The following is a 25,594-nucleotide window of genomic DNA, read 5'->3' as shown; positions in this document are numbered from 1 at the left end:
GCCTTATTTGCTTATTTAATTTAACTGTATTCTTTATATTTCATGAATTGAAATCTTCAGATTTTATTTACGTTAATGGGGTTTTAAATTATAATAAATCTATATAAGTCATTCATTAGTATTGTTGCTTCAGTACAGAATAATATTTGTTAAAAACAATTATTATTTAATTATAAAATACCTGGATGACCGAACTATGCTCGGTATTTTTCTTATATATTGTGATTTTTTGAAATTATATTTAAGTACGAATTACATACTAATAAAATGATGAATATGAATAATATTTTTCGATCTTACCGACAGAATAATAAAAAATAAGACACGAATAAAATGACATTTTCTAGAAATGATTCCTAGCTGGATCGATTTATCGACCCGAAACCTGAAACTAAATTTCATGAAAATCGTTGGAGCCGATTCCGAGATTCCAATTATATATATATATATATATATATATATACGAGATTTGCACGTTTAAAGATATAAGATATTATTTGAAAATAGAATGCTCAATTGGAAGTAACACAGTTATAACATTCCACAGGAATTATAATCCTGAGTACTGACAGTTTTAACGTAATTTTTACCATCTGGTTAGGGTGCTCTAAATAATAAATTACCACTCATATACCAAAATATTTTATTCTTAATGAATGCTTTGTAATGCGTCTTAAATCGCTTAAGAGAGTGCCTTGCTTGCTATACTCTCGGGGCGTGTACCATAATAGACGTGCTTAGTTTTTTTTACTAAGAAAACGCTAATTAAAACGTTTTATAGTTGAGTTCATATCACTTTGAATACAGTGCTGGATGCAGCGGTTGCAGATGTATTGTCGAGTTTTGAGATGGTACGCTCCATTCTTGAAGTCATAGTAATGGAATCGTTTAATTTCCTTTAGGATCTAAGCTATGAATATGTTCTGATTCGTTGCATTTGACTGCTTCCTTACAAGTTGTCCATTTAAGACGAGGCGTTGGCAATTTCCTTCAACTAATAGATTTATTGAAAGTCCAGTGCAGTTTGCGAACGGATGTTTGTATCATATAAATTATTAACAGGTTGATTGGTTGGTTAAGATTCATTTATTAGGTCAAGAGAGAAATTTTATGGGAATATTTAATCTAAATTTCAGTTTAGACTGCAGGACACTGATGTGAAAACTGGGTTGCCAGCTTGATGAATGCTCTATTATTTATATATATATATATTTCAAACTAAATGCGACATATTTTCGTTTTACTTTAGACACTCAAGAAGTAATTTCAAATCGATTGTTTTTTACGTCTCCCTTTTTGTCAGCTGTCACCATTTTATTTTTTATCTTATATCAGCGTATGACCCATGAGCGACAAGTTGAACAAATATACTAAAATTAATTAGGTTTTACGGTTTAACTGGCCAATATGAAGTATTTATGTCTTTGCAAATAAAAATTCAATTCGTATCCTAAATATTTCAATGATATCCTTGTCTTTTTGTTCAATAAATTCAAATTTGGAACTGACATGTGATAGTTCTATTTTCAAAATGCATCTGACACTTTATGACACTTATTTCAAAATAAAAAAAACAATCGAATAATTTCCATAGACACAATTTCCCGCCTAAAAGCACATTGTTCCTCCGTGTTATTGTGTGTAATAGAAAGGAAATTAATAGTTACAACTGACAAATATATCTTGGCATACCATTTCTAACCAACAATAACATTTACATGGCTCATAATAAATTGGTTGTTAGCTGGTGTTTAAGAGAACTACTGAGGGTTGAAACACAATTGTAAAAGTAATTCCATTTTGACGCGACTATTATTGTCAAGTGCAGATTAATATTAAGTTACATTTAAGGTAATTGAAATTCACGGATTTTTTATTAATAACTAATATTTTTATTAATTGCATACATACTTTATGAATTTCGTGTACCAAACCGTCTATTATATTATAGTCATTTCAATCCAATAATCTTTCTTCAAATCGAACCCATGATTTCCGGTTACGTCACATACAGTCCAGGATAATCAATTTTGGGTCTCTCAAATGTCTCTTAAATCTGGAATCTGGAATCAAATTTGTGACTTTAATTTGTACTATAAAGCAACAGTATTAGTAGCCTAGAAGTTTCTACTCAGAGGATTCCGACTATGCAACACTATATCTATATCCACAATTAATACACAAAAGTGTGTGTGTACTCCCACCCCAGGGTTGAGGAACCATTGATTTACTGATCTAAAAGCTAGTTTGAAGATGTTGAAATTTTCAACCTTACCAAAAAGACTGTGTTTTATTTTGTTTAAAATGTTAAGTTTCTTTAATGTTCACTTTTAGTTTTCTTTTGTTTATCTATTCATGTAGTTTTGTAATCTGTTTTGGCTTTGTAGGAGCAGTGTTGGCCTAGTGGCTTCAACGTGCGACTCTCATGCCTGAGGTTGTAGATACGATGCCCGACTGTGCACCAAAAGACTTTCTTTATAAATGCGCATTTAACATTTGCTCGAACGGTGAAGGAAAACATCGTCAGGCACTGGAGGCTGATCACCTACTTGCCCGTTAGATTTAAAAATTTTCATGAAACAGATTCAGAAATCTGAGGCCAAGACCTAAAGAGGTTGTAGCGTCACTGATTTATTTGGCTTTGTATATTGTCTTTAAAATATGGATATGCGTAGTTTTAAGCTTACTTATAAATAGAAGTTATCAGTCAAAATACGTTGTTTACGTGTATTCAAAGGCTTTTACGCTGGCATAACGGGACCTTAATATAATAAAGTCCCTTTAGCACAGTGACACGAGAAATTGTGTTAGTGTCTGCATTGAAGTAGGCTGCATTTTTCATCGATTTTATTGAAGTTTATGCAATTTCTTCCCAATAGCGTTTACAAATTTTTTGTCCTTGTTCATTGATATATTCTTACTTACCGCAACTTTGTGTATTACGCTCTTAATGTCTAAGTTTGCCTCTGTGTATTTCATATTCTTTACAATTATGTTCTATTAGACATAACATTTATTACTGTCTTAACACACACACACAAACTGAAACACAAAACACCAAAACATTATTTAAGAACAAGACAATATACATATGTTTAAAATAAATCCTGCTACAACCTTTTTAGGGCTAGGACTCAGATTTCTGTATCTGTTTCACGTGAAACAACGTTCAAAGCAAGCCTCACGATCCTTTTCACCGTTCGAGCGTATGGTTAATGTGCATAGAAAAAATTAATGACGTTAAATTCTTGTGTAAGCACGTTTAAGATCTTATAAATAAATAAAATGTACATCTTCGGTCGAAAAAAAATTTGAATGATAGTGTTTACTCAATTTAAAACAGAATTAATGACATCAACATAACACATAACAACATAACATTATTGTATAAAGATTATTATTACTATTATTATCGTGATGAGAATCAAGCCTAAAATTAGGCTAGGCGACGTGCAAATAAAGAACAATTTAATTCCGAGCTTTGAACATTACAACACACCACTTACGCTATGTAAGTTGAGTTATTCGCATGTCTCCCTTTTATATATTTACCAAGAAATGTACTTAAGTAAGATTTACGTACATATTCTATTTAATTAAAACGTTAGGTGAATTAGGAAGGTATATCGAGTCGTGGAAATCGTTTGATTGGTCGTCTGTGGGGTCTCAAACTTGGCGATTGCTTGTGTCAATACGTCTCCTTGTCAGCGAATGCTTTGAAGTTTTGTTTGAGCTGTTTCGTTAATTAAGTTTGTTGTTACGTCTTCAGATTGTGTGCTTACTTGGGATTTCGAAATTTAATGTTAGACCTGCTGGTTTTGCATACTAGCTATTCTATGCTTCAGAACATATGCCATACACATACATATGACAACACGCTCGAATTTAATGACGTGGAATAAGTGATACCATGATGATCTTATGTTCCAAAAGAAACGTATTTTATTTTTTATATTTTATTCATTATCCGTTGAGTGAACTGATGAAGTTCATTGTAAGTGCCTATAGTAGTCAATTTTTTTACCTAATTAATTTCTTACGTTTGTTTATTGTTAATGTATTTTTTTTTCATTGGCAATGCATTATTGTCGATTTAGGGCCACCTGTTAAAACAAGATTGTGTTTTTTTATGTATATTTTTCATATGTTTTTTACATTTGCACCGGTTTGTCTATCGTTATTATTGAGTAGAATCTTACGTTTTATATGAATTAAATGCATTTGGATATTTTTGTCAATATCCCTCCCCCGTATGCGACAAGATATTTACAATTTCATATGCCACGTGCGAACTCTAATTATCTGCGTCATTCGGTAATGCTAGCTAATTACAATACAATTTATGAAGAAGACATTTTCCACCTTTCTTTGACTTTGACTTTAATTAGCAGTAGTTAATTTTTTTTTTAATATTATATCGTCAATTGTTTAATATTTCATTTCAGTTTTACTTTTATATATATATATATATATGAACTTAATTGACTTATGTTTTCTGTTTTGTATACTTTATTAAACAATGTAATCTGTTTTAGCATTATATATTATGTATATGTGTATGTATAGTTGTAAGATTTAAATAAATCCTGAATCCTACGAACCGCTACCCATTACCACACTAAACGCTCGACTCGCACTTGTCAACAAACAGCGGAAGTTAAAATTCAGCAGCCACTGCGCGTTATCAAGTGAATAGCAATTAGTGATCGTTAACTCGGTCGGCAGTGTGTCAAACACAAATATCTGATCTCAGGTTTTAGTTTAGGCCGCGTCAAACCGGCCGGCTACTAATTGGGCCCGACTAATTGTACTGATTGACTCTCGCCTTAACTAAAGGTAGAATTAGATCCGTCTTGAGATCTTTGATTTTTCGGTGTAACTGTTGATTTCGTACTTGTTTTATTAATTTTATTAGATGATATCAAATATACTCCATTTTAAACTTTGATGAAAATAAGATATTCCAGGAGCTAGGGGAACTTAGATGATGCATCAATATAAATTTCATAGAGAGCTGAGAGCAACTTTCATATTTAGGCAAATAAGTATTTTAAATAGGAAATTACTAGTGAAAACTGAAATATGTATTTTTTATATTATGTATTTATTTGTTTGTTCAAAAATTTGTGTTCACCGTAAAAATTATGTAATTTCGAAAAGATAGGTATATTATTCTGTACGAAAGGCATTATACCACATATAATATATTATGTATATACTTTCGCTGACCTTTTTAACTTACATTCTATTCTTATAAAATGGTAGTATTTTTAAATCTAATTCACTTAGCAAAATCATAAATTTATTAGCAACTACTTTGGTCAGGTTGTCTATCCACAGGCCTCCCCCAATTGATTCCTCGTCTCTCCATCCTTGGCTGATCTTCTCCATCCTTTTGGTGGGTTGGTATACCATATAAGTGTACTGTAATAAATTAATAATAAATGTATTTCTTTCCAGAAACATGTCATCTAAACGAAAGTCGCCACCGTCGAAATTGCAAGAAGGTGCCGTTGATGCTAGCAAGCCGGAACCTGGTCCCGCGAACCTGGACTTCTCCGATCACCAAGACACGGACGACGAACACCAAACGTACTACAAATTCTCCCCGAGCTCATCACCGCGCACTTCAATCAGCGAAGAAGAAACAGCCACTTACGAAGACGAAAACCCTAGTAAGAAACAACGATTCGAAACCGACATGACAAATAACCTTCTAGTCCCTTCTTCATTCTTAAGTCTGCACCAAGTCAACGATCTTCAAGCGAGAAGACGAGGCTCCTCAGAATGCAGTAGCCCCGGCGCGGAGGCGAAAGTTATAGGTCTATGTAATAATAACAATTCATTGCTGAATCACAATAGTGCGTTGTCACTGGCTGCACCGCATAAGCGGTCGATGGATGATGTTCTAAAGAGATTAACGTCGAAAATGAATAACAGCACGATTAAAGAGGAGAAGAGGCCTACGCCGTCGACTACGCCCATTAAACAGAACAAGTAAGTGTATTTTTTCTTTTCATAACTTCTTAAACACAAAACACACATATTTATTTTGTTTAATAAGTAATAATAAACGAAATAGATTCTGTAATTCTATTAACTATTTGTTGGTATATTATTTTTATAATAGATACATTAGAAGCAAACGATAGAAATTACATATATAAAAATGTTTTTATACAATAGGCACAAAGCATATATACTAAAAACATTTTCCTATTGAATTTTTCGTACTTTCATAATGTTGAGATGCATCACAATACCTATAAATAGATAACAAATCACACAGATTATAATTATTGGCAGTTTCCGATGTATATTCATTAAGAATGTTTTGTTAATGATAATCAGACGACGCGGAAATAATTATTACAATATTATAATGTCATTGACGATAAATCAATGTTGTTTTCTCTTATCTTAATTTCTAATGTTTTAGCGAAATTTATACGGCCTTTTATTTAAAGGTCACAATATTTTTAAGTTTAGGATTTAATATCATAACACTGAATGATCTCTAATGTTAGATTAAAAATTTATAAATTTTCAGGAAAAGTACACGACAATGAAATTTAATGCTAAAGTTTTAAACCTTTATTGAATGAAATGAACTACCCACTGAAGTATTTCCCAACCAATTCGACTTAGGGTCCATCAAGAAAAGAGCGTACAGATTCTTAAAAGGCCGGCAACGCACTCGGGAGCTCTAAAACAAATCATTTATTCATGTAGGAAACAAAACGTACACTTATGTACGACGTCAACGTCAACGTCAACTTATGTAAAACGTCATTGAGAGTGTCCATGGGCGGCGGAATCACTTAACATCAGGTGAGCCTCCTGCCCCCTTGTTCTACATAAAAAAATATACAAAAATTATAAGCGGTAAAGTAAAATTCCTGAATTTATATAATCTTGGATAACTAATAAAATTTATTCTTAATGTTCACACAAACAAAGAACAATTAAACATTATCTAGCAAATCATAATTTACGTAAATGTCGTCAGTTCAGGGAACTGGTTTATTTGTGTTTTAATTGCTGTTTTACTGTTTCTGACACTAAAATAAAGAAACATAGTACTGTTTAATTGGTTAGCTTATAGCTCATTAAACACAATGTTGAGTGGACCACCGTTGCAAAGCAGTTTTACAAATGTCCTATGGTTAAGCAGCACTTTAGAGTGGATTGAATTCGTGCAAGTGCACTACAATTACTTTTCTATGTGTGCAATTTACACTAGAGTGGATACCGCCAATACAAAAAAAGTGCGTGCGTACAGAGTACACATGTCAGAATTGAAACTTTGTAAATTAATTATTAGTAAGGTGGCCCCTTTATTCACACTGTTTATACACTGTACACGTACTAATGATAATATAAATAAATAAAAAAAATGTGCGTAATAACGTCTATGCGACAAAATTACCATCGAAAGTAACTATGTAACTACTAGGTAAAGGAATCAAGCGTGTATTTTTTCTCGAACTCCCTTTCTCCCTCTCTCTCTTAATCGGTCTCAATCGCACTCTCTATTTTCATCGACAAAAACGCTGCACATCTTCGTGACGTTCTGTATAAATTTTACCCTCATGCGCTTAAATAAGTTCCACCTCAAAAAAAGGGCAGATTTCTGTATCTCCTCCGTGATCATCTTATTTAATATAGGAAGGTAGCCTTTTGTGCGTGACACATGCAACAACTCATGTGTCAACTTTCTGTGTCTGTATGTCGGTAATCAAAGTTCATTGGCGCACAGCCGGGGATCGAACCTTCGACTATAGGGACGTGGGTCGTTGAAGCCACTAGGCCAACAGTTTAGTTTTAATGTTATTTGAAATGTCTTATTGTTGTATTAAAACTTCTTTATTCTGGTCGGAATAAGAAAGACTCTAAGTGGGTCCATCATACACCCTTGCTAATATTTTCACGCCCTTAAGGCATTCATAAACATATCAGTCTTATAAATGTTTAACACGAATTAAAACATATCGTTTTACGTAACAGAAAACGTGAAACGCATTGAGTAATCTTTTCATGACCAAATCTTTATGTCCGGTAATGATAGTTATTTATCTAATTTAATTAATAGGCAAAAGTGATAATTTATAACATATTCTTTTCAACTTTCAAATGGCAAAAACGCTAAAGAATTTGCAAGCGCGTTTCTAATCTTTGTTTATTATAATAGAGAAACTACACTTAGCACCACCGATTTAAGATGACCCCTAGCTATCTTGTATAACCATCTATTAATCGTAAATCAGGAGGGAAAATAACACTGTCAGGGCTCAGGTTACAATTGTCGTTTGTACAATAAAGTAAGATGCAGATATAATAATAGAGGCGATAATATGATAAAAGGTTGAGGTGGTGTCAATCGTGATTCTAAGTCAATATTTACATTGAAATTATCGTAAAACTAATTAGCTGATATTGTGACGGATGTTTTGTTACTAGGGAATACATTGTTTTGTGTATTTTTATATAGGATTCATGTATTGTACAATTATGAAGATTAGTAAGAATCAAATTAAATATTACATTTTTGATCGTTCTTAAATTAAAACCGTAGTAAACACACACGCGCTCTTCAATCGCCCAGCGTATATTAAGACAGCTAAATAATCTAAAAAAAGAACCGGCAGAGAAGGAAAGCATAGGAAAGTGAAAACTTTCCTATTTCCTTCTAAGGAAAAACTTGGAGCGCGGTGAAGACGAGGTTCAAGACTCACTGAGAAGATTTGTTTGCCTCTGCCTCATCTAGGGCTATATCAAATACTATATTCTGCCACACTCATCGCCCTATAACAATAATGATAGTTATACTAAACATACTAACATATTGTAAAGACAACAGGATAAAAATTACATTTCCAAATGAATAATCAAAACATGTTTATCTAATGAAGACGACAGCTGTAAAAATAAACCTTTAAACACTTAACACACCTGCAAGAGCTGCAGATGTTGACCTTGATTTTACGCAAGAATAAGCTTAGTCTAGACTTATCAACTAATCACTACGACTACTATCTAGAATACTATTTACACATTTTTATTACCTACCCTCAACATTTTAATTATAAATTATATATGTAACTCGCATCATTCCTTGACGCGTCAAAAGAAGTATAACTTCAAAACTAATAAATTAGTGTTTAAATAATTATGTAGAATTAAATTCCAGTACCTAAAATCATTAATATTAAAACGGACTAGGAATCCTATGGGTGCACTTTATCATTTAACTAAATATCTTTTGTGTAAAGTATAATAAAGATTCTTCTTTCTTCTTTCTTGATGGAAATCTGTTAATCCATATCTCCTTTGTTTCTTGACATGGTTTCTTATTTAGAATGTTCATAGGAGTCAACGAAAGTACAATAATTATGAAACCTGTTACAAATTCTCGCTATTACAGTCCACTACAGGCCGTAATATTAAGACGAATGTTGGGCTATTGTCCCGAGACTGCTAATTAAACGCGGCGTTAATTGCCCCACGAGAATTAAGATGTGAGATCGTAATGTATAGCAATCCGTCTATGTTAGAGCTTTAAGCGGTTTGGCATATGACATAAGGTATAAGCGATTGAAATTGTCGTATTTTATTTATCGACTAAAAAGCTAAAGAGTATTTTATATATTTTTTTAATTGTTTTATTTATACTTCAATTAATTAAGTAACAGATGAGCTTTTGCGATCTCTTGATAAAGAATGTGAGTGAGTGTAAGAATCGCAAAGCAACATCATATGACACATTAAATTACATTTATATACATACATACAATTATATAAGTATATAGAGTGGAATAAAAATCAATTATAAAACATATCGACAATGAAAAAGGACGCAGGAATTACAATAATTTGGATTATTTTAGTTAGTTAGGAGGGATGGAATTTGAACTAACTGTGGTCAGTCAATGAAATATAAATTATAAAAAAATGCAGAATACATATATTTTTTTAATACATAAAACAGAATATACGTATTATTATTTCAAAGGAACACTCGTTATGTGTTTAATATGAATTCTTACAAAAAAAATACAAATAATTCCTCTTGTTTTACGCAGTTCGACAAAATCCGAAATAAAATTAGCGCATTTAACTTGTACCAAACATCAGAGCAAGGCGAGACAATGGATAGCACATAATTTATACAGTGATATATTTCGTAAGCACAATGCCTTTATAAATCGCTGCCGAGTGCCGACGCGTCTTATTTTTATTATGAATTATTGCTTTCTGCTACTCTCTGTCAGTCAAAATCGTACTAAATCTGACATCACTGCTAAATTTGTTTAAAATGACCGGATTCCAGATTCAAAATCAAAGTGTTCGAAATTTAAATGGCGTGCGCAATAAACATTTTTTATACAATAGCAAACGGGCGGAAAACCTGATGCTAAGTTTTACCGTCGCCCATATACAATGCCAGCGTGCGTTGCCGGCCTTTTAAAAATTGATACGCTTGTTTTTTGGAGGACTCTAAGTCTATTCGGTTCGGAAATATCAGTGGGCATACACTGCTTTAAAAAGACTCAGTTGTGAAATGACGGACGTTGAGGTGATACGATTGGGATTCCGTATCTGACTGCCTCAATGTCCGAAGATTAAAGCAAGTATCACCGATCTGCTCTTCTGTACTCTTTGGTCGTTTGGCTATGGTCACGTAGTAGGACTCCTTACTTTCCCATATTCCTATAGGACTAAAACAACGGTGTTAGGTCCCGTTATATCTTAATATATGTTTGTATGTATGAGCAAAAAAGGCCGGCCAGTTACGACCCTTGTATAACATCAGACGGTCACCCTTTGCTTCAGTGACCCTTTGATTCTTTGCCACCTGTTCTTCAAATAATTATGTTCTTCGTATGACCAAGTATTTCCCAGATAGGCAGAACCAATATTGTACAGGATTACAACACACATTTTTTTTAAAATACTTAATAAGAACCTAAGATTTTACATTTTTATTAAAGTCTATATAAAAAACTCTCGGTTTTTTTATATTTTTAAAGTAACCAAGTGTTTGAACTTTATTTATTTTCTGAAATTAAGATGCATATAATATATAATATTTTAATTCGGCCATTCATCACACAAGAGCAGTGTTGCCCTAGCGGCTTTAGTATGCTACTATCATCAATGAGGTCGTCGGTTCGATCCCCGGCTGTGCACCAATGTACCTTCTTTGAGCACATTTGACATTCGCTCAAACGGGGAAAGAAAACCTCGTGAGGAAACCGGCTTGCCATAGACCCAAAAATTCGATGGCGTGTGTCAGTTACAGGAGACTGATCACCTACCTATAACAAATAATCATGAAACAGATTCAGAAATCTGAGGCCATCACCTGAAAAATGTCACAATTTATTCGTCACATTTCATAGACTGATTTGTTTTTCGGGTTATGCTAAAGGCATTGGATTACAATTATATTTATGATTAGGTACGTCCTCAATTTTATATATGGAAACGAGTTGTTTTCATGTATTATTTTAAAATAAATTATTGTATCAACGGAATTTTACATAAATAAAATCTTTTTCATCTTACATTTCCGTATACATAATGGCTTTCAAGGAGTTGACACTGTACTTAGAAACCATCAAATGACAAGGCCCCAAACAGTATTCTATGCACAATAACCCTTTATTATCTATTACAATGTATTTGCGCAGGCGCACGACAATAGCTACTGTAAACAAATGACCATTCGCGTGTTTATGGTTATTGAATATATATTGTTTTGAACGAATATTTGTTTACTAAAATTATTATATTATAAATCTAATATCAATCAAAAAATAATACGCATTATGGGACGCGAAAAAAATATAAAAATAAATCAATGGTTATTTTTTTACTTTAGCATGTTGTATATTTTCATGCAAAAACAAAATGGAGTCGAAACTATTTTCGTACAGGTTTACTATGAGTATTGTCTATTGGTAAACCTTAATGGAATGGAAAGGCTTCCACTACGTGAGCAATTAGTTAATTTCCGGACATAATCGAGTTTCGGACCACAATTCGTACGGTACAGCGCATTACAGCGTTATTACATTGCAAAGCGTTTGTCGCTTTTGCTTCATCATTTGAAATTGGAATGCAACCAACGCAACCCGTGATTGGCTCATACAATATTCAGGGGAGCCAATCGCAACGCCGCTGTGTTGCCAGTGCATCAAAAATTCCATCTGAATATACCAGTGTGGCTAGCACTAAAAATGATAATGCCAACATGGCCACAATTTCAAATGAAGAATTCATAGCGTATTTGAAGAAATTGAGTCCGGTCCATTTTGTTTATTGCTAACATTTATGGGGCGATTATACTAAAACGTCTTTTATTAGATGTCCGAAAGTTACATTAAAATTGATGTAAATGGGGCAGCGAATATTACGTAATAAATCGATTTATACATCGAAGGATATATACGTTAATCCACCAGAATAAGATATATATTATTTTTGATATACAAGGAGTATTATTACGGTTTGTGGTAGAAGGATGGTGTAGATACTGTTCCCCTAACCATGGCCTTCCATCCTGGCCTAAAGGCCCCAGTGGTTAAGAGCGAGAAGTTGTATTCGAAGTAACTTCGTTCGTGCGTTTCACCGTTGGGATGACGTCATCGCAGTGATCGCAGTCCACCCAATTAAGAGTGTCCACTAGTCAAGAGTCTACTTCCGTAGTACAAATGTGATGATCATCATTTATGGCTTGGTAATGCAGACCGGGAGATATAAGTCAAAACTCACGTTTAAACGAAATACAGATGCTATACTATAGAAATGACAATACAAATTTTATTCTTAGAAAATTCCAATAACATTAGCAAATGTTTAATGTCCATTATCCTGCGGTTAATATGACCTTAACCTTATTTAAAATGCTAAGGAGCTCGGCAGTTCAATAAAACGCAAGACCATGACGGACGACGGCAAAGCTCTTTAAAATAATAATGTGTATTGTTACCGTTGGGTTTGTGTGGATAAGGCTTTAGAAATTTATTCATAATTTGTTTCATATTATGATAAGCAGATTTAAATTTAGATTATAATATAACCCTATTTGTAATTTTTATCAAATAACGCAATTAAAAGTCATATGTGTGTGACATGTGAGTGTTGCATAATGTCCAGGGCCTTTTCATATTAAGAGTTATGTGTCTCACTTTATCAAAGTGTAAACATAACTTAACTGAAAGAGATGAAAGAGTAATTTTGAAGTGAAGACTTATTTAGTTTATATTAGATTTTAGTTTGACTAATTTGGAATCGTTTCACAAAACAGTGGTTGCCTGGAAGATATTCCTAGAAGCGATAAAGCTACATGCCCCCCTTTTTATTTAATTGTAGAGTAGTTTTGTTACTGCAACGAAGTATTAATAAATAAATATAAAATAAATCAGAAATGAATATACCACCTACCAATGATTTAGTTCTTAATAAACGGTCATATCCACATAATTCCAACAAACCTGTCAAGAGGGGTGAACAAGACGAATAACCCCAACGACTCGCGTTGTCTCGCGTTAAGGGATTTTTTATTGTTGCATACAAATTGTGTTGGTGGCTGCCTTTACATTCTTTATGATGTACTGAGGGCAAATATCCACGTACATCACCCAGCTTTTCAAATTTCGAATTTCGATCGTGTCTTTTCAAATTTCGAAACTCGGTCGTGTCTTTTCAAACTTCGAATGTCGATCACAATGCTACAGTTGTTTTGCTTTTACAAGTAGATTGGTAGTGTAATTTCGTTATTTTGAAAAACTACTGGGGTATCTTCGATTCTTTTCAATTGTGGTCACTAACACAAGATAGTTTCAAATAAAGTATTATTACTCTTGACTATCTTAGGCCTATTACGAAAATGAAAGCTTGAACAATTGTTATAGTTGGATACTACTTACAAACCTGATTTCGTGTACAATTAGAAGATTTCAAAATTCGAATTTGGATCATGTCTTTTCAAATTTCGAATATCACATCGAGACACTTGTTATGCGTAACTAGTCATCTACTGTACTATTATTTAGAAGAACTAATTTTGCTTTATGCGCCATATATGTTTATTCTGATAATGCTAAGTTAGTAGTTAAAATATACTACGTAACCTAATTTATCAAAGAGAAAAATCGTTAAACAAGGCTGTTACGACCACGAAAGCATCATTTATTAGGATTATATAATTCGCAACACAATCATCGCTGCATGGGCTTACAAAACTAATTATGAAACCGAACAATCGCCGGTGTAATTACAATATCGATAAAACGAAATTAATGCCATTCAATAATTAATGACAAAAAATATCAAAGCGGCTTCAATGGAGATCTCATTTCTCCCTTCAAAGGTAAATCGGAAAAAGATTTTTTAAAGAATATTTCACAATCGCGTCAGATGTCTATGGCGTTGATATTGCCTGTGAAGTTATCAAACTTTGCACAGGAGGCTTTCAAACTTGGAATATTAATACGGAAATAGCCTGATGGCTTTAAAATTGTATTTTTCTTTGATACTTTGAATGCCGATCTGCCTCTTGCAAGTATGATAATTAAAAATATTATAAAGAGGAACGATTTGTACTTTGTATGTGTGTAATAGATATTATGAGATTTTTTATAGGACGGGGGGCAACCGGGCAGGCTCATCTGATCTGACACTCTCAATGTCAGAGGGCTCGCGAGTGCGTTGCCGACCAAAATATAATAGAAAAAAAAACTATGTGATATAGATTTTAAAGAAATATCTTTATATTAGAAAAGAAAGCTTTGCTTCACCATGTATAGTGTCAAACGTTTACAACTTCGCTGGTTATATATCTGTGGTTATATAACCTCGTTTAAAGTTGGTCTCTGAAGTAAGTTCCACTAAACATGAAAAATAACACAAACATTAATTTTATATAACATATTAAAACTATAGTTTTCAACATCAGATTTGTTATTATTAATTCAAATATATATCACCATGACTGTGTGATATAGATTTTAAACAAGTATATGTATATTTCAGATAGAAAAGCTTTGCTACACCATGTATTATGTCAAACGTCTAGCAATTCAATTTTAATATCGTCACCCTCACACCTTTCATTTTCCAGGTAAATTACTTGACTCGATCTTTTGTTTTTTTAAGAAAATCCAATCTGTGTTGTAAGATTTAAATAAGAGTGAAATCAATATATAACAATTCTCTACGATACGGAAATAATTAATTTACCTTTTGATAATTATATTAGCTTGATCTCAACAATTCTATGTTCGAAATAGATAATTTTAATTTTATAAAATTTAATGAGAGTCACAAAAATATTTTTACTCGGCCGATCCGCGCACTTTTCTTTAGTCATTGTTGAGATTTATTTGGGTAACGTTAGACGCATTTTTATAATATATGCGGTTTAGTACGTCTTCCATTTAGACTTTTATAGGGAGTGTTTTGTGCGTGTTCGTTCTCTATTGTAAGCATCAGTCTAAAGTCACTTTGTTCCCAAACTAACAATTTCTCCATATCCTTACGGCTGATGTTATCGTGTGCTTTCATCCTAATAAGGAGCAGTACATTGAGGTATGTCCTCAGGCCTATATATATATATATATATATTATAGGCAGTATAAGATTATGTATCGACGGCCACCGAACCGTTCTTTGTGGTACAGTTTTAATAAAAACTAAAGTACCTAAATGGTAAAGAAGGAAGAACTCTATGGTAAGGAATACGCTCTTCTCTTTCGCTTCTCTCTAGTCGTCTGTCTATAGATTCCTCATCATTTACCTATATGTCACCACTTTAAATAAAGGGCAGATCGTTAATGTATAGTTAAAAGATATTTTTCTCCTTCATGAATAAACGAGACACCTAATGTACCATTTTAGTGAATGCGTTGCCGGCCCTTGTAACCCACGGTTGTAGGTCTAATTGCACTGACAAATTCGTATATAAATAAAAAAGATCGTGTGCGTTGTATTGGAATAATGTAATCGATTCCAACATTAATCGAATCGTCTTGGGGTTCAGAGCAAAGAGGGGAATCGAACTATGCCATCTAGTGGTTTAGTCATACTTGTCGGTTCTCTATATTATAAATTATTTTTATATCCAATAACATCATCACTTAACATCAGGTGAGCCTCCTGCCCGTCTGCCCCTGTTCTATAAAAAAAATAAAAAAAGGGAGTCTGATCACCTATTAGATTAACAAATGATCAGGATACAGAAATCTGCGGCCTAAACCTAAGAATGTTCTAGTGCAACTGATTTAATTTAATGTATAATTCTTTAAAATTATGTTTTTTAATATTATATATTGCTGATGTATTACTCATCAAAGTTGAATGTATTTAAGTAGCTTATAGCGATCATTAAAACCTTTTTTCGTATTTCAATTGTTTAACATTCAAGGAATGTAATATAAAGCGATTGTTGATAAAACGCAGCAAATTAAGAACGCAACAATGAAGCTATAAAGCCGAGTGAAACGCTACCAGTAAAACTGGATTGAAACAAAAAAGATTTGTCAGACAATAAATCACAAGTGGCGTCCCATTGAACAGGAAAATAAAGAATTGCAATATAGCCTCTGAGCGACAGGTACACAGACGTGTTGGGAGATGTATTTACATAGATATATAACGAAATGTAGGGCTTATTTTAGATATACAGTACTGCGGGGCCATATATTCTTCGTCTATAAACTTTGTTCATCTCCAGCTAGTCTAAATATTAAGAAATGCAGTGTTGGCTTCAGCGTGCGACTCCTCTGAGGTCGTAGGTTTGATCCCCAGTTTTACGCTCATGGAATTTCATTCAAATATGTGCGCATTTAAAATTCGTTCGAATGGTGAAGGAAAAGATTGTGAGGTAACCGGTATTAGATCCAAAAAGTGACGAGCGACGACGTGTGCCAACTGTCAGGCACAGGAGGCTACAGTAGATATGGATATTAAATATTTCCAAAATATACAGATTCAATATTATATCGTTCTAGATAGTATTTTATCTAGACGATTATATTCAAAAATTATAAAAATTTCTGAACCAATTTTTCATATAAAAATTGCTTTGAAAATTTATACAAATAGGCTGTCTACATTGTTACTGCGTTTTATATTGACAAAGCGCCATCTTGTGGCAATATGGATAAGATTTGAATTTTAATACGAAATTAATTGGCCGATTAAGAAGAGTTTTTTTGCTGGTTAGATAAAAGCATTTATTTGATAATTGACATTTACAAGTATACTATATTTAACCAATGTTTCATGACATGTTTAACACTCACCTCGTTCCGAACTCCCATAAAATAATTATACAAATTAAGCATGATTTTCTTATCTCTTATTAAGTGATATTTTAAATAATATTTAATTGAATTTCCATCGTGCTGGACACGTTACCAATTCCAGGTCAAAATCACAATGGAGCCTTTCACATAATTAAACCAGTCAGGTTTTTTTTCGTTATAATGAGGCCTAATTAACATGTTTTCTGTCAAAACAGCACTTTGATAAATGCACGTCGAAATATGGTTCGATTTTTGTAAGTTTTTTTCGACATTAAAATTGACAGGAAAGTAGGTGCCTACTGATTTAATGTTATTATAATTATCGACATTGCACGAGCTCGATGATTATTTCTTGCATTTTGAACCTTTCGAATTTTATCGTGAGGTGTCTTTCGGCTTTATCAGTTATTAAAGGAAGATGATTATAGGCGGGTTGCAAAGTTAAAATTTGCGCTAGAACTTCGTCTGTTTCTGTGATATTTTTTTTAATAGTTCAGGCCCTATTCGAGCACGAATTGTTGTGACAGAATCTTGGGTGGACTGCGGTTGACAGTGGAGAGTTGGAGCACGTGGGCCGGCCCGTCATAACAATTAACTAATTGTTATTATTAATTTCATAATTCTATATAAATTTTCGCCTTAAAATGAATTCGAAGTCAAAAATTGGCTATGATTGGATTAATTTTTTATCAAGCGAAGTTATTTGAATCGTGTATCGATTTTTCAAAATGGATACATAAACTGCTCAACTCCACCATATATTTTTTCCTCTCCTTCCTTTTCAGATGTCACTATCTTTGCTACTAGTCTGCTATTCTTGCTATTTTAGTTATAGGACAGATTGCAAACGAGATCACCTGATGTTAAGTGATAAATGGACACAATGCCGCGCGAGTGCTTTGCTGGCTTATAAAGCCTTTTAATTTCTATATCATCCCCTTATCTCGTTGGCCTGCCCACTCTTCTTTTACCTATCACCTATATACCTAATAGAACTCCAAAGCTCATTACTAAAAGCTACAGAGTATCTGTAATATGAGCTATCGTTAAAAGTGTATCTGTAGTGAATAGCGGTGTATCATGGCATCTTGAGCGCCGGAGCCCGGACGAAACATTAATAATTCAGTTCCGCCCTCCGATGCATTCGTTTGTGTTGCCAGCGCAGCCCGTACTGTTAAAACTCACCATTAAAATTTGAATTTGGAACGTCGTGATAAAAAAAGGAAAGCGCGAATTTTGAATATTTTTTTTTATTTGTATTGTTTCAAAATTTAGGTGAAATTGGATTAAACGTAAAAAATGTATGAAAATGTCAATGCTAGTTTAAAAAATATATATTCAGAGTCGATTATCCGTAAGTGTTATCCCCGTAACTTATGTTAGATCATAATGCTAAATTATGTCTTTGCCCAAATACAATTATATATAACAAAAAAATAATCGCTGCATTCTTCAGTTTAAGAATGTAATTCCCGTTTTTATTGCAAGTATGCTTTTAAATCTTTATCTTAAATGAAAGCAGCAATCATTAAAAATTTGTTACCTAAGCTACGAACGGAGCTCAATCTCAATTGAATTACACTATCGAGTTCTAATTCCCATAGTAGGGGTTGTTCCGCTTTGACGTAAAGTTTCGTCGTGTAATAACAACCTTTGTTAGTTGTCAACATGTGTGTACGCTCAGCTTTGCACTACGAAACTGAGATATGAATAATTCAACTTTAGTTTTCCGAACTGTGTTGCATAACTTACCCAAATAATTGTGTTTAAATTCGAATATGGAACGAAAATTAGACTGTCATTTTTTTTAATGGATTTGGTTACTCAAATAATTGTGTGTATTTATTCGAATATAGAACAAAACTTGGAATTTTGTCATTTAAAAAAAATGGAATAATACGAAAATTCAAAATTGGAATGATTCGTAAGAACTCAGTTAAAAACACTGAAGAAGCCTGGTTTTACAGTCGATTGTACCAGTGTAGTAAATATAATATAGTAAATAATAATTGTATTTTCCGGTTTACTGACCCAGTCATTTGTGATATTAGTAACAGGTGTTATTTTTCCAGTGACCGAAGAGGCGTCCTAGACGCAGCGGCTATACAGGCCTTGGCTGGAGAAAGTGTGCTGGAAAAGGAAAGACAGCTGTCAGAGATGATTCTCCAGCTTCAGATGGTGCGAGAACAGTTACTGGCCCAGCAAGAGCATTCAAAGGTATGTTTTAGTCTATAATACGTCGATATCGAAAATCACTACAATGCATTGTTTATTCTAATATGCTTAACAATGGTACTGACATGTTAAATCTACATAAAGCTGGGGTTGTTCAGATGATACTTGTTTTTGGATTAATTAAAATCTCTAAAATCGATTAATATTATTTTACTTTTATATTGATAGATTATAATACAATTGTAATGAATTTTATATTATACTCGTATAATGTTGCGACTTTTCCACATGGAGTTTATTTGACTTACAAATATATAAACGTCCAAAGCTTTATGTGATTTACACAATTATCCAATGACGTTATTTATATTTACCTAATTGAGTGAGCGGTGTTGGCCTGGTCATTCAATACCGGAATACCTTAGACGATCACAACACAGATACAATATATCTCAGACCTAGACTGAAGCTTTTTTTAGCTTAATTAATTATAATTAACTAATAAGCATAACAATTAAAAATACTTTAGAATCCCACAGTGAAATGCAAAATTTATGACCACTTACTGGCTAATTGAGCCACTTGGTGGTCACAAACAGGTGAAAACCCTAATAAAGACTACATCCTAATTAAATTAAATAATTTTATATGATATTTTTTGTACATTGTCTAAAAAGCAATTTAAACTTTCAACTTAATTTGAGTATCCTTCAGCACGAAAAGTTTGAATAAAATTTAGTTACAAAACGGAGTTAAATCGAATTTAAAATACGGAATTAACTACAACAGACCCTCTTAAAGTTCGGCGTAGTCTCTTGGAGCGGCTTCACTCCGTACTAAATAAAATCAAGGAAACAATATTGAGAGATAAGTACCACTCGGGTCGGGAATATTCTTGCCACTTGTTATTTTTTTACCTGTCTTCCTTGTTCAAATGCCGCAGCCTAATTGGAGGGAATTACAATGCCTGTTTGACGTCATGATATGGATATTTAGGAGAACGAGGTGAACGATGTTGGCCTAGTGTCTTCAGCGTGACGCTCATCACCTACTTGACTGTTATATTGATAAATGATCATGAAACAGATATAGAACTGTGGTCTAAAATGGTTACGCTACCGATTTATTTATTTTATTCAGAAATGAAACTTTTTTCTCAATCTTTTGCATTTTTTTCTATGACAAGGATGGAACTCCACGGAATTGATATTGTCAGAAAGAGACGTAAAATAAGATTATTAACGAATTAAATTGTATTAAACCGTATAATATTAGATACTAGCTGATCCGGCGAATATCGTTCCGCCTAACAGTCTAATAATATAGTGTTAACTTTAGTTAAATTAATAAAACTTTTTAGCAAATACAGAAATATTTTGTCAATAGATGGCACCACATGCTGTTTGAATTCATAAAATTAATTATTATTATTTTATTTTTAAACTTATTATTCGATAACTTATCCAATATTTAATTACTTATTCTGCTATTTGGAGCGGAGAAGAATCCACCAAAAAAGAGATAGCTAAAATCTGTCCAGCCAAACTTCAGTTATAAGCGATTTTGTTTTAAATATTTAGATTTATCGAAATACTTGTAAATAAATCTACCATAGATTACATAAATCGAATAAAGCCTTCGCTGTGAAGGGGCCAAAGGGCCAAACAATACTTGAAAAGGACATCAAAGACGGAGATTTCCATACGATTTCTTACAAAGAAAGGGTGAGAGGTCTTTGTACGTGACCTTACTTAAATATTGGTCTAGTCGACGAATAAATTATGAAACTTTCTTGTTGACTTTCTATGCTTTAGACGTATTTTTACGTTTGCCTCGTAGAGATTATTATCTTACTATTTAAATTATATTAATTCGACAATCAGCGATGTTAGTAACAGAAATTTTAAGCTACATTAACACCATTTTGGTTGCAGTGGTGTGGTTTTGTACTTTAATTTTGATATTTTTTTTTTTATTTTCAAATTCAAATTTTTAAATTCAAATTATTTACAAAAATTGTAGTTAGAGTGTATGCGGAAGATATTTCATTCTTTTATCTAATATATTTCTTCAAATTTTATTAATTTACATTGGTATATTAAATAGCAACTATTATTTAAAAAAAATCTGATACAGTAACTATAAACATAAGTAAATAAACATCCTTAACCAATTAGTACATAAGCCATAAAAAATCAAATAATTAGACCTATCAATCATCTAATGAGCTTCCACATTCGTATTAGTGAAATCATAAATCCTCTTCAGTACGTGTCTATTGAAAGCTCATCATAAAAAGCTTACAAAAACCCGATCGCAAATAGCGCTATTCATTGTATGAGTACTGAACGTACAATTTGTCTTTAATTTCGATTGAAAGATACAATAGTGGAAACCCTTTCATCTCAAATCAGATGCTTAGGGTTGGCATTTATCAAAAATGTACGTATGGCCAAATTTTAACATAAAGTTATTAATTAATTTTTATAAAATTAACAGATATTTTTTTGCTATCCCTTTATCTTTAGTACAAAGGCAATAAGGCTTAACTAATTCCTAAGGTGTAATTAAAAGTTGACGACAATTTATGCCCAAATCCGATCTCAATCCATTTTTGACCATCTAAGATTTCTTTATCCAAATATTGATAAAACTGTGCCAATAACCAATCGAGGAATTGTAACAGCCATCTGTCGATACAAGATATCTATGGTAGGTCGGATCGGTGACCTTTGTTTGAAAATGACGGTTAAACTATGCCAATAACCTATCTTAAGATTTTGACTTACACCAGTTTCTAAAATAATTGAAAAGCTATCATCTATGAATATCAATAACAATCTAAAACACTATGTTGACCTGTCCTATGAGGCGGAATATTATTTTTGTTAAATAATACTTAGTACTTATAACTGTATAATTGTATTTGAATTTATTTTATGATCATAATAAATATGTCTAATAAGGAAATGGGCTGGGGGCTAGGTCACTTTTTCAACTAAACAGCCTTTAATATTTTTTTTTTCTTTCTTTTTTAATATATAATATACGTTACAAAGATAATTTATAATAATCGTGGCAACCCTAGCTACCGATTGAAGAGTCTATACAGGCAATACTAGCGGCTAATGGCAGGCTCACGTTCATGTTTTCCCGAACACCCTTTTGTTGCTCGATCCCAATACGCGTTGGAACTGCTTTTTTCCATTTTCGTTGTTTCTGCCTTTCGCTAGACGGGTTTGTTTAGACGCCTCCGATTGGTTTCTATTGCCTTTTACGTTTTACATAGTGAAAGGATCAAATAGATATGTTATTTGTGCTAATCTATTTGTATTTAGTCTTTGTATAATCTTTTAAATAGTTACATTATATTTAAAGATGAAATTAATTTACACAATTTTATTAGTGTTTTATAAACAATAACTAATAAATTAATAATGAAGGTTTAAATATATTACGGTTAGTTTTTGTTAGTTTACTGTATAATGTTGGCTCCGAAGTTATAAATTAATGTCCAATGTCCCCCAGGTGGCAGAGGGCATCCAGTGAACCATGCCGATAGCTCTTGCTAATCTGTGAGGTCTGATTAGCCACTAAAAAATATTAGCTCACTAATTCATTTTAGCCCAAAATAACGATGTTATAAATGTCCATACATCTGTATCACAATAGCTCAAGAGAAAAACAATACGATACCAGCCAACAGGCTAGGCATGTAATTATTCATCCCTACGGCAACAACAAAGTTCAAATAATTCTTTCATTACATAAAAATCTCGTAAACAAAGCAATCGTGAAAAAAGGATTTAAAATTTAATCTGTCTGCAAGGGCACTCACACGAATTAAACATCCATCACAAATGGAGGGCTTGATATCATAAAACGCCCCCATTGTACTCCCCCCAGACGACCAGACAAACGGAAATATGAAAATGAAACGTCGAAACGGAAAAACGCATCGAGCGTCCGCTCCGCTCATCTGCCGGACAAAAAATGAACACAAACGCACGCTTAATTCGCAAAAAGCCCGTTTGATGTCGCTAATTGACAATCAGTCGAGGGACGCGTCTCATTGGTCCGCTTCCGCGTTCCATTTTTAAAAATTAAAGACAAATAAATTACTGGGGACGCTACTTCGGTACATTTGTTTTGATTCTATCTGATGTGCGTATCGTATAATTGCCGTCGCATAATTGTTTTTGTAAGTCTGTCATATTGACGATGTTTTTATATCAAAGCCACCGCTCACAGACCACCTACGTCATTGCTAATTAGATTTACCACAAAATTAACTCTATAAAATGGTAACACCGTGGATTAACGAGGTTTTTTTTAAATTTCGAACTAAAAGTTGCCATAAAATTGCCCCACTCAAGGTTCCCTCTGATTAAAATGTGACACGACATATAGCCGTCACTAAACGGCGGTTATGATATGGTGTCAAAGAGGTCTTTTTAAATATTTCTCTCAAAGCCCACAGAGTAAAGAGTCAAACCAATTAGTCTGCGAAGGACCGACGGACACATGACAACTTTTTGATTTAAAAAAGTAAATATTAAAATGTTACGGCACTTGTGCAATCCCTGTAATGCCTTTTGAACAAGTCTATACGAGGTTTCATTTGAAATGTGGGTGTCTAAGTCGATTTGAAAGTAACGTTTTTACTGGCTTTGCATATTAATTGTAATGAACTAGATATAGGCTTAAACTAGTATAAACTTCGAGTAAATGCAATTAAATATATATTAAATGCATTGTTATTTTTGGTGTCTCGAAAAATCGAGAATTGGTCAACAGGGGTTGGCTGATTTTGATCTTGAAAATGTGTTCTTGATTTGTTATTAAAATCCTTAACTGTGTGCTAGAATCGTTTAGATTTAAAATACAATATTTAAAAAAAAACAGTAGGTATAATTATTAAAACAAAAAGAGGGTAGTTGCTTATATCTGGTAACGCCCTTAACTGTGATAACCGTTCTAAAACAAGACAACAATAACAATGTTTGAAGATCAGATGTTATTTCTCATTACAAAAAAAAATATTTACATGAGAAACTTAATATTAGCCGTCCCAATTAAGTCTACTATGTTCACTCTAACATGCATCTTTACTGCCTTTTTTAATTTGTGAAACACACCAATATTGCGAATTTTAGATGGTAATTGTTCAAATAATTGCACACCCTCATACCATAAAGTTCTTCAAGTTATTAAAAAAAAAACCAACGCATCATACTCACACGTTAAATATAGGAATCGGATAGAAATTCTCAGGATTTTTAACAAATTGCATTACAATATTCACACAGAGAACCATTTTGTAATCGTACCACATAAGGCGACCACGAGTGAAATAGTTTTACCTTATATGTTTAAGCACGCGCCAAATTGTATATACGATTAATTTTTCCCACTGACTATAGTTGCGAAAAGTCTACATTTATTCTTGCTGTACTTTATTATCGCTTTTAAATAGGACGAATCTTGAGGTATTTGTCAACTTTAAAAAAACCCTAAAGAGTTGTTTTGTTATTTTTCGCCCCAGTGTTTTTTTGTATATGGGCTTATGACGTTGAGAATTTGTGTACTATGAGCAAGAGACAATAATATTTGAAGTGGTAGTCTATTAGTAAGGTATATTAGGTATCTGCGAAATCACGGCTCTAATTGAATTTTCTTTATGAAATTAAACACTTGTTAAAGATACAATTTTAAGGCCTATACTAACTTGAGAATTTGGGTGTCTATTTATATTTCTAGTGTCTCTAATTAGGGTATAAGTCAAAAAATATAGTCAGCAGAAAGTGTTTTTTATAAATAAAATTTAATCAATCAAAGCCTATGTGATTTTTCTTTATATAGTATAACACTTCTCGGAGATATCGGGAAGTACTAATGTTAAAAATGACGCGTGTCAGTCACGCAAGGTCACGTACATCTCCGTGTCACACAGAATCTGCATTAAAAAGGTATCTCAATTTCAAACATTATTGACAATAAATTATTAATTTAAAACAATTACAAAACCAATAAAGTAACGGTATTTATCGACAGCTCGCTCGTCACTCATAAAAATCCCCGCCATAAAAACCCTCAATATAAACCAT

General features: G+C 32.9%; 1 protein-coding gene across 1 annotated transcript in view; it reads left to right on the top strand.

Moving 5' to 3' along the window:
* The window catches only part of LOC110994329 (transcription factor Sox-5), a 102,723-nt gene that overhangs the window by 28,229 nt on the left and 48,900 nt on the right, over nt 1-25,594 (top strand). The window contains exons 2-3 of the mRNA XM_022260903.2: nt 5,461-5,997; nt 19,385-19,529. Of these exons, the coding sequence (XP_022116595.1) occupies nt 5,465-5,997; nt 19,385-19,529 (678 nt within the window). The 5' untranslated portion in view covers nt 5,461-5,464. The remainder of the gene's footprint in view (nt 1-5,460; nt 5,998-19,384; nt 19,530-25,594) is intronic.

Source organism: Pieris rapae, chromosome 6 (genome assembly GCF_905147795.1).
Source record: "Pieris rapae chromosome 6, ilPieRapa1.1, whole genome shotgun sequence".
NCBI classification, from domain to species: domain Eukaryota; kingdom Metazoa; phylum Arthropoda; class Insecta; order Lepidoptera; family Pieridae; genus Pieris; species Pieris rapae.
The sequence above is the reverse complement of the archived record's forward strand: the minus strand, read 5'-3'. Positions and strand labels throughout refer to the sequence as shown.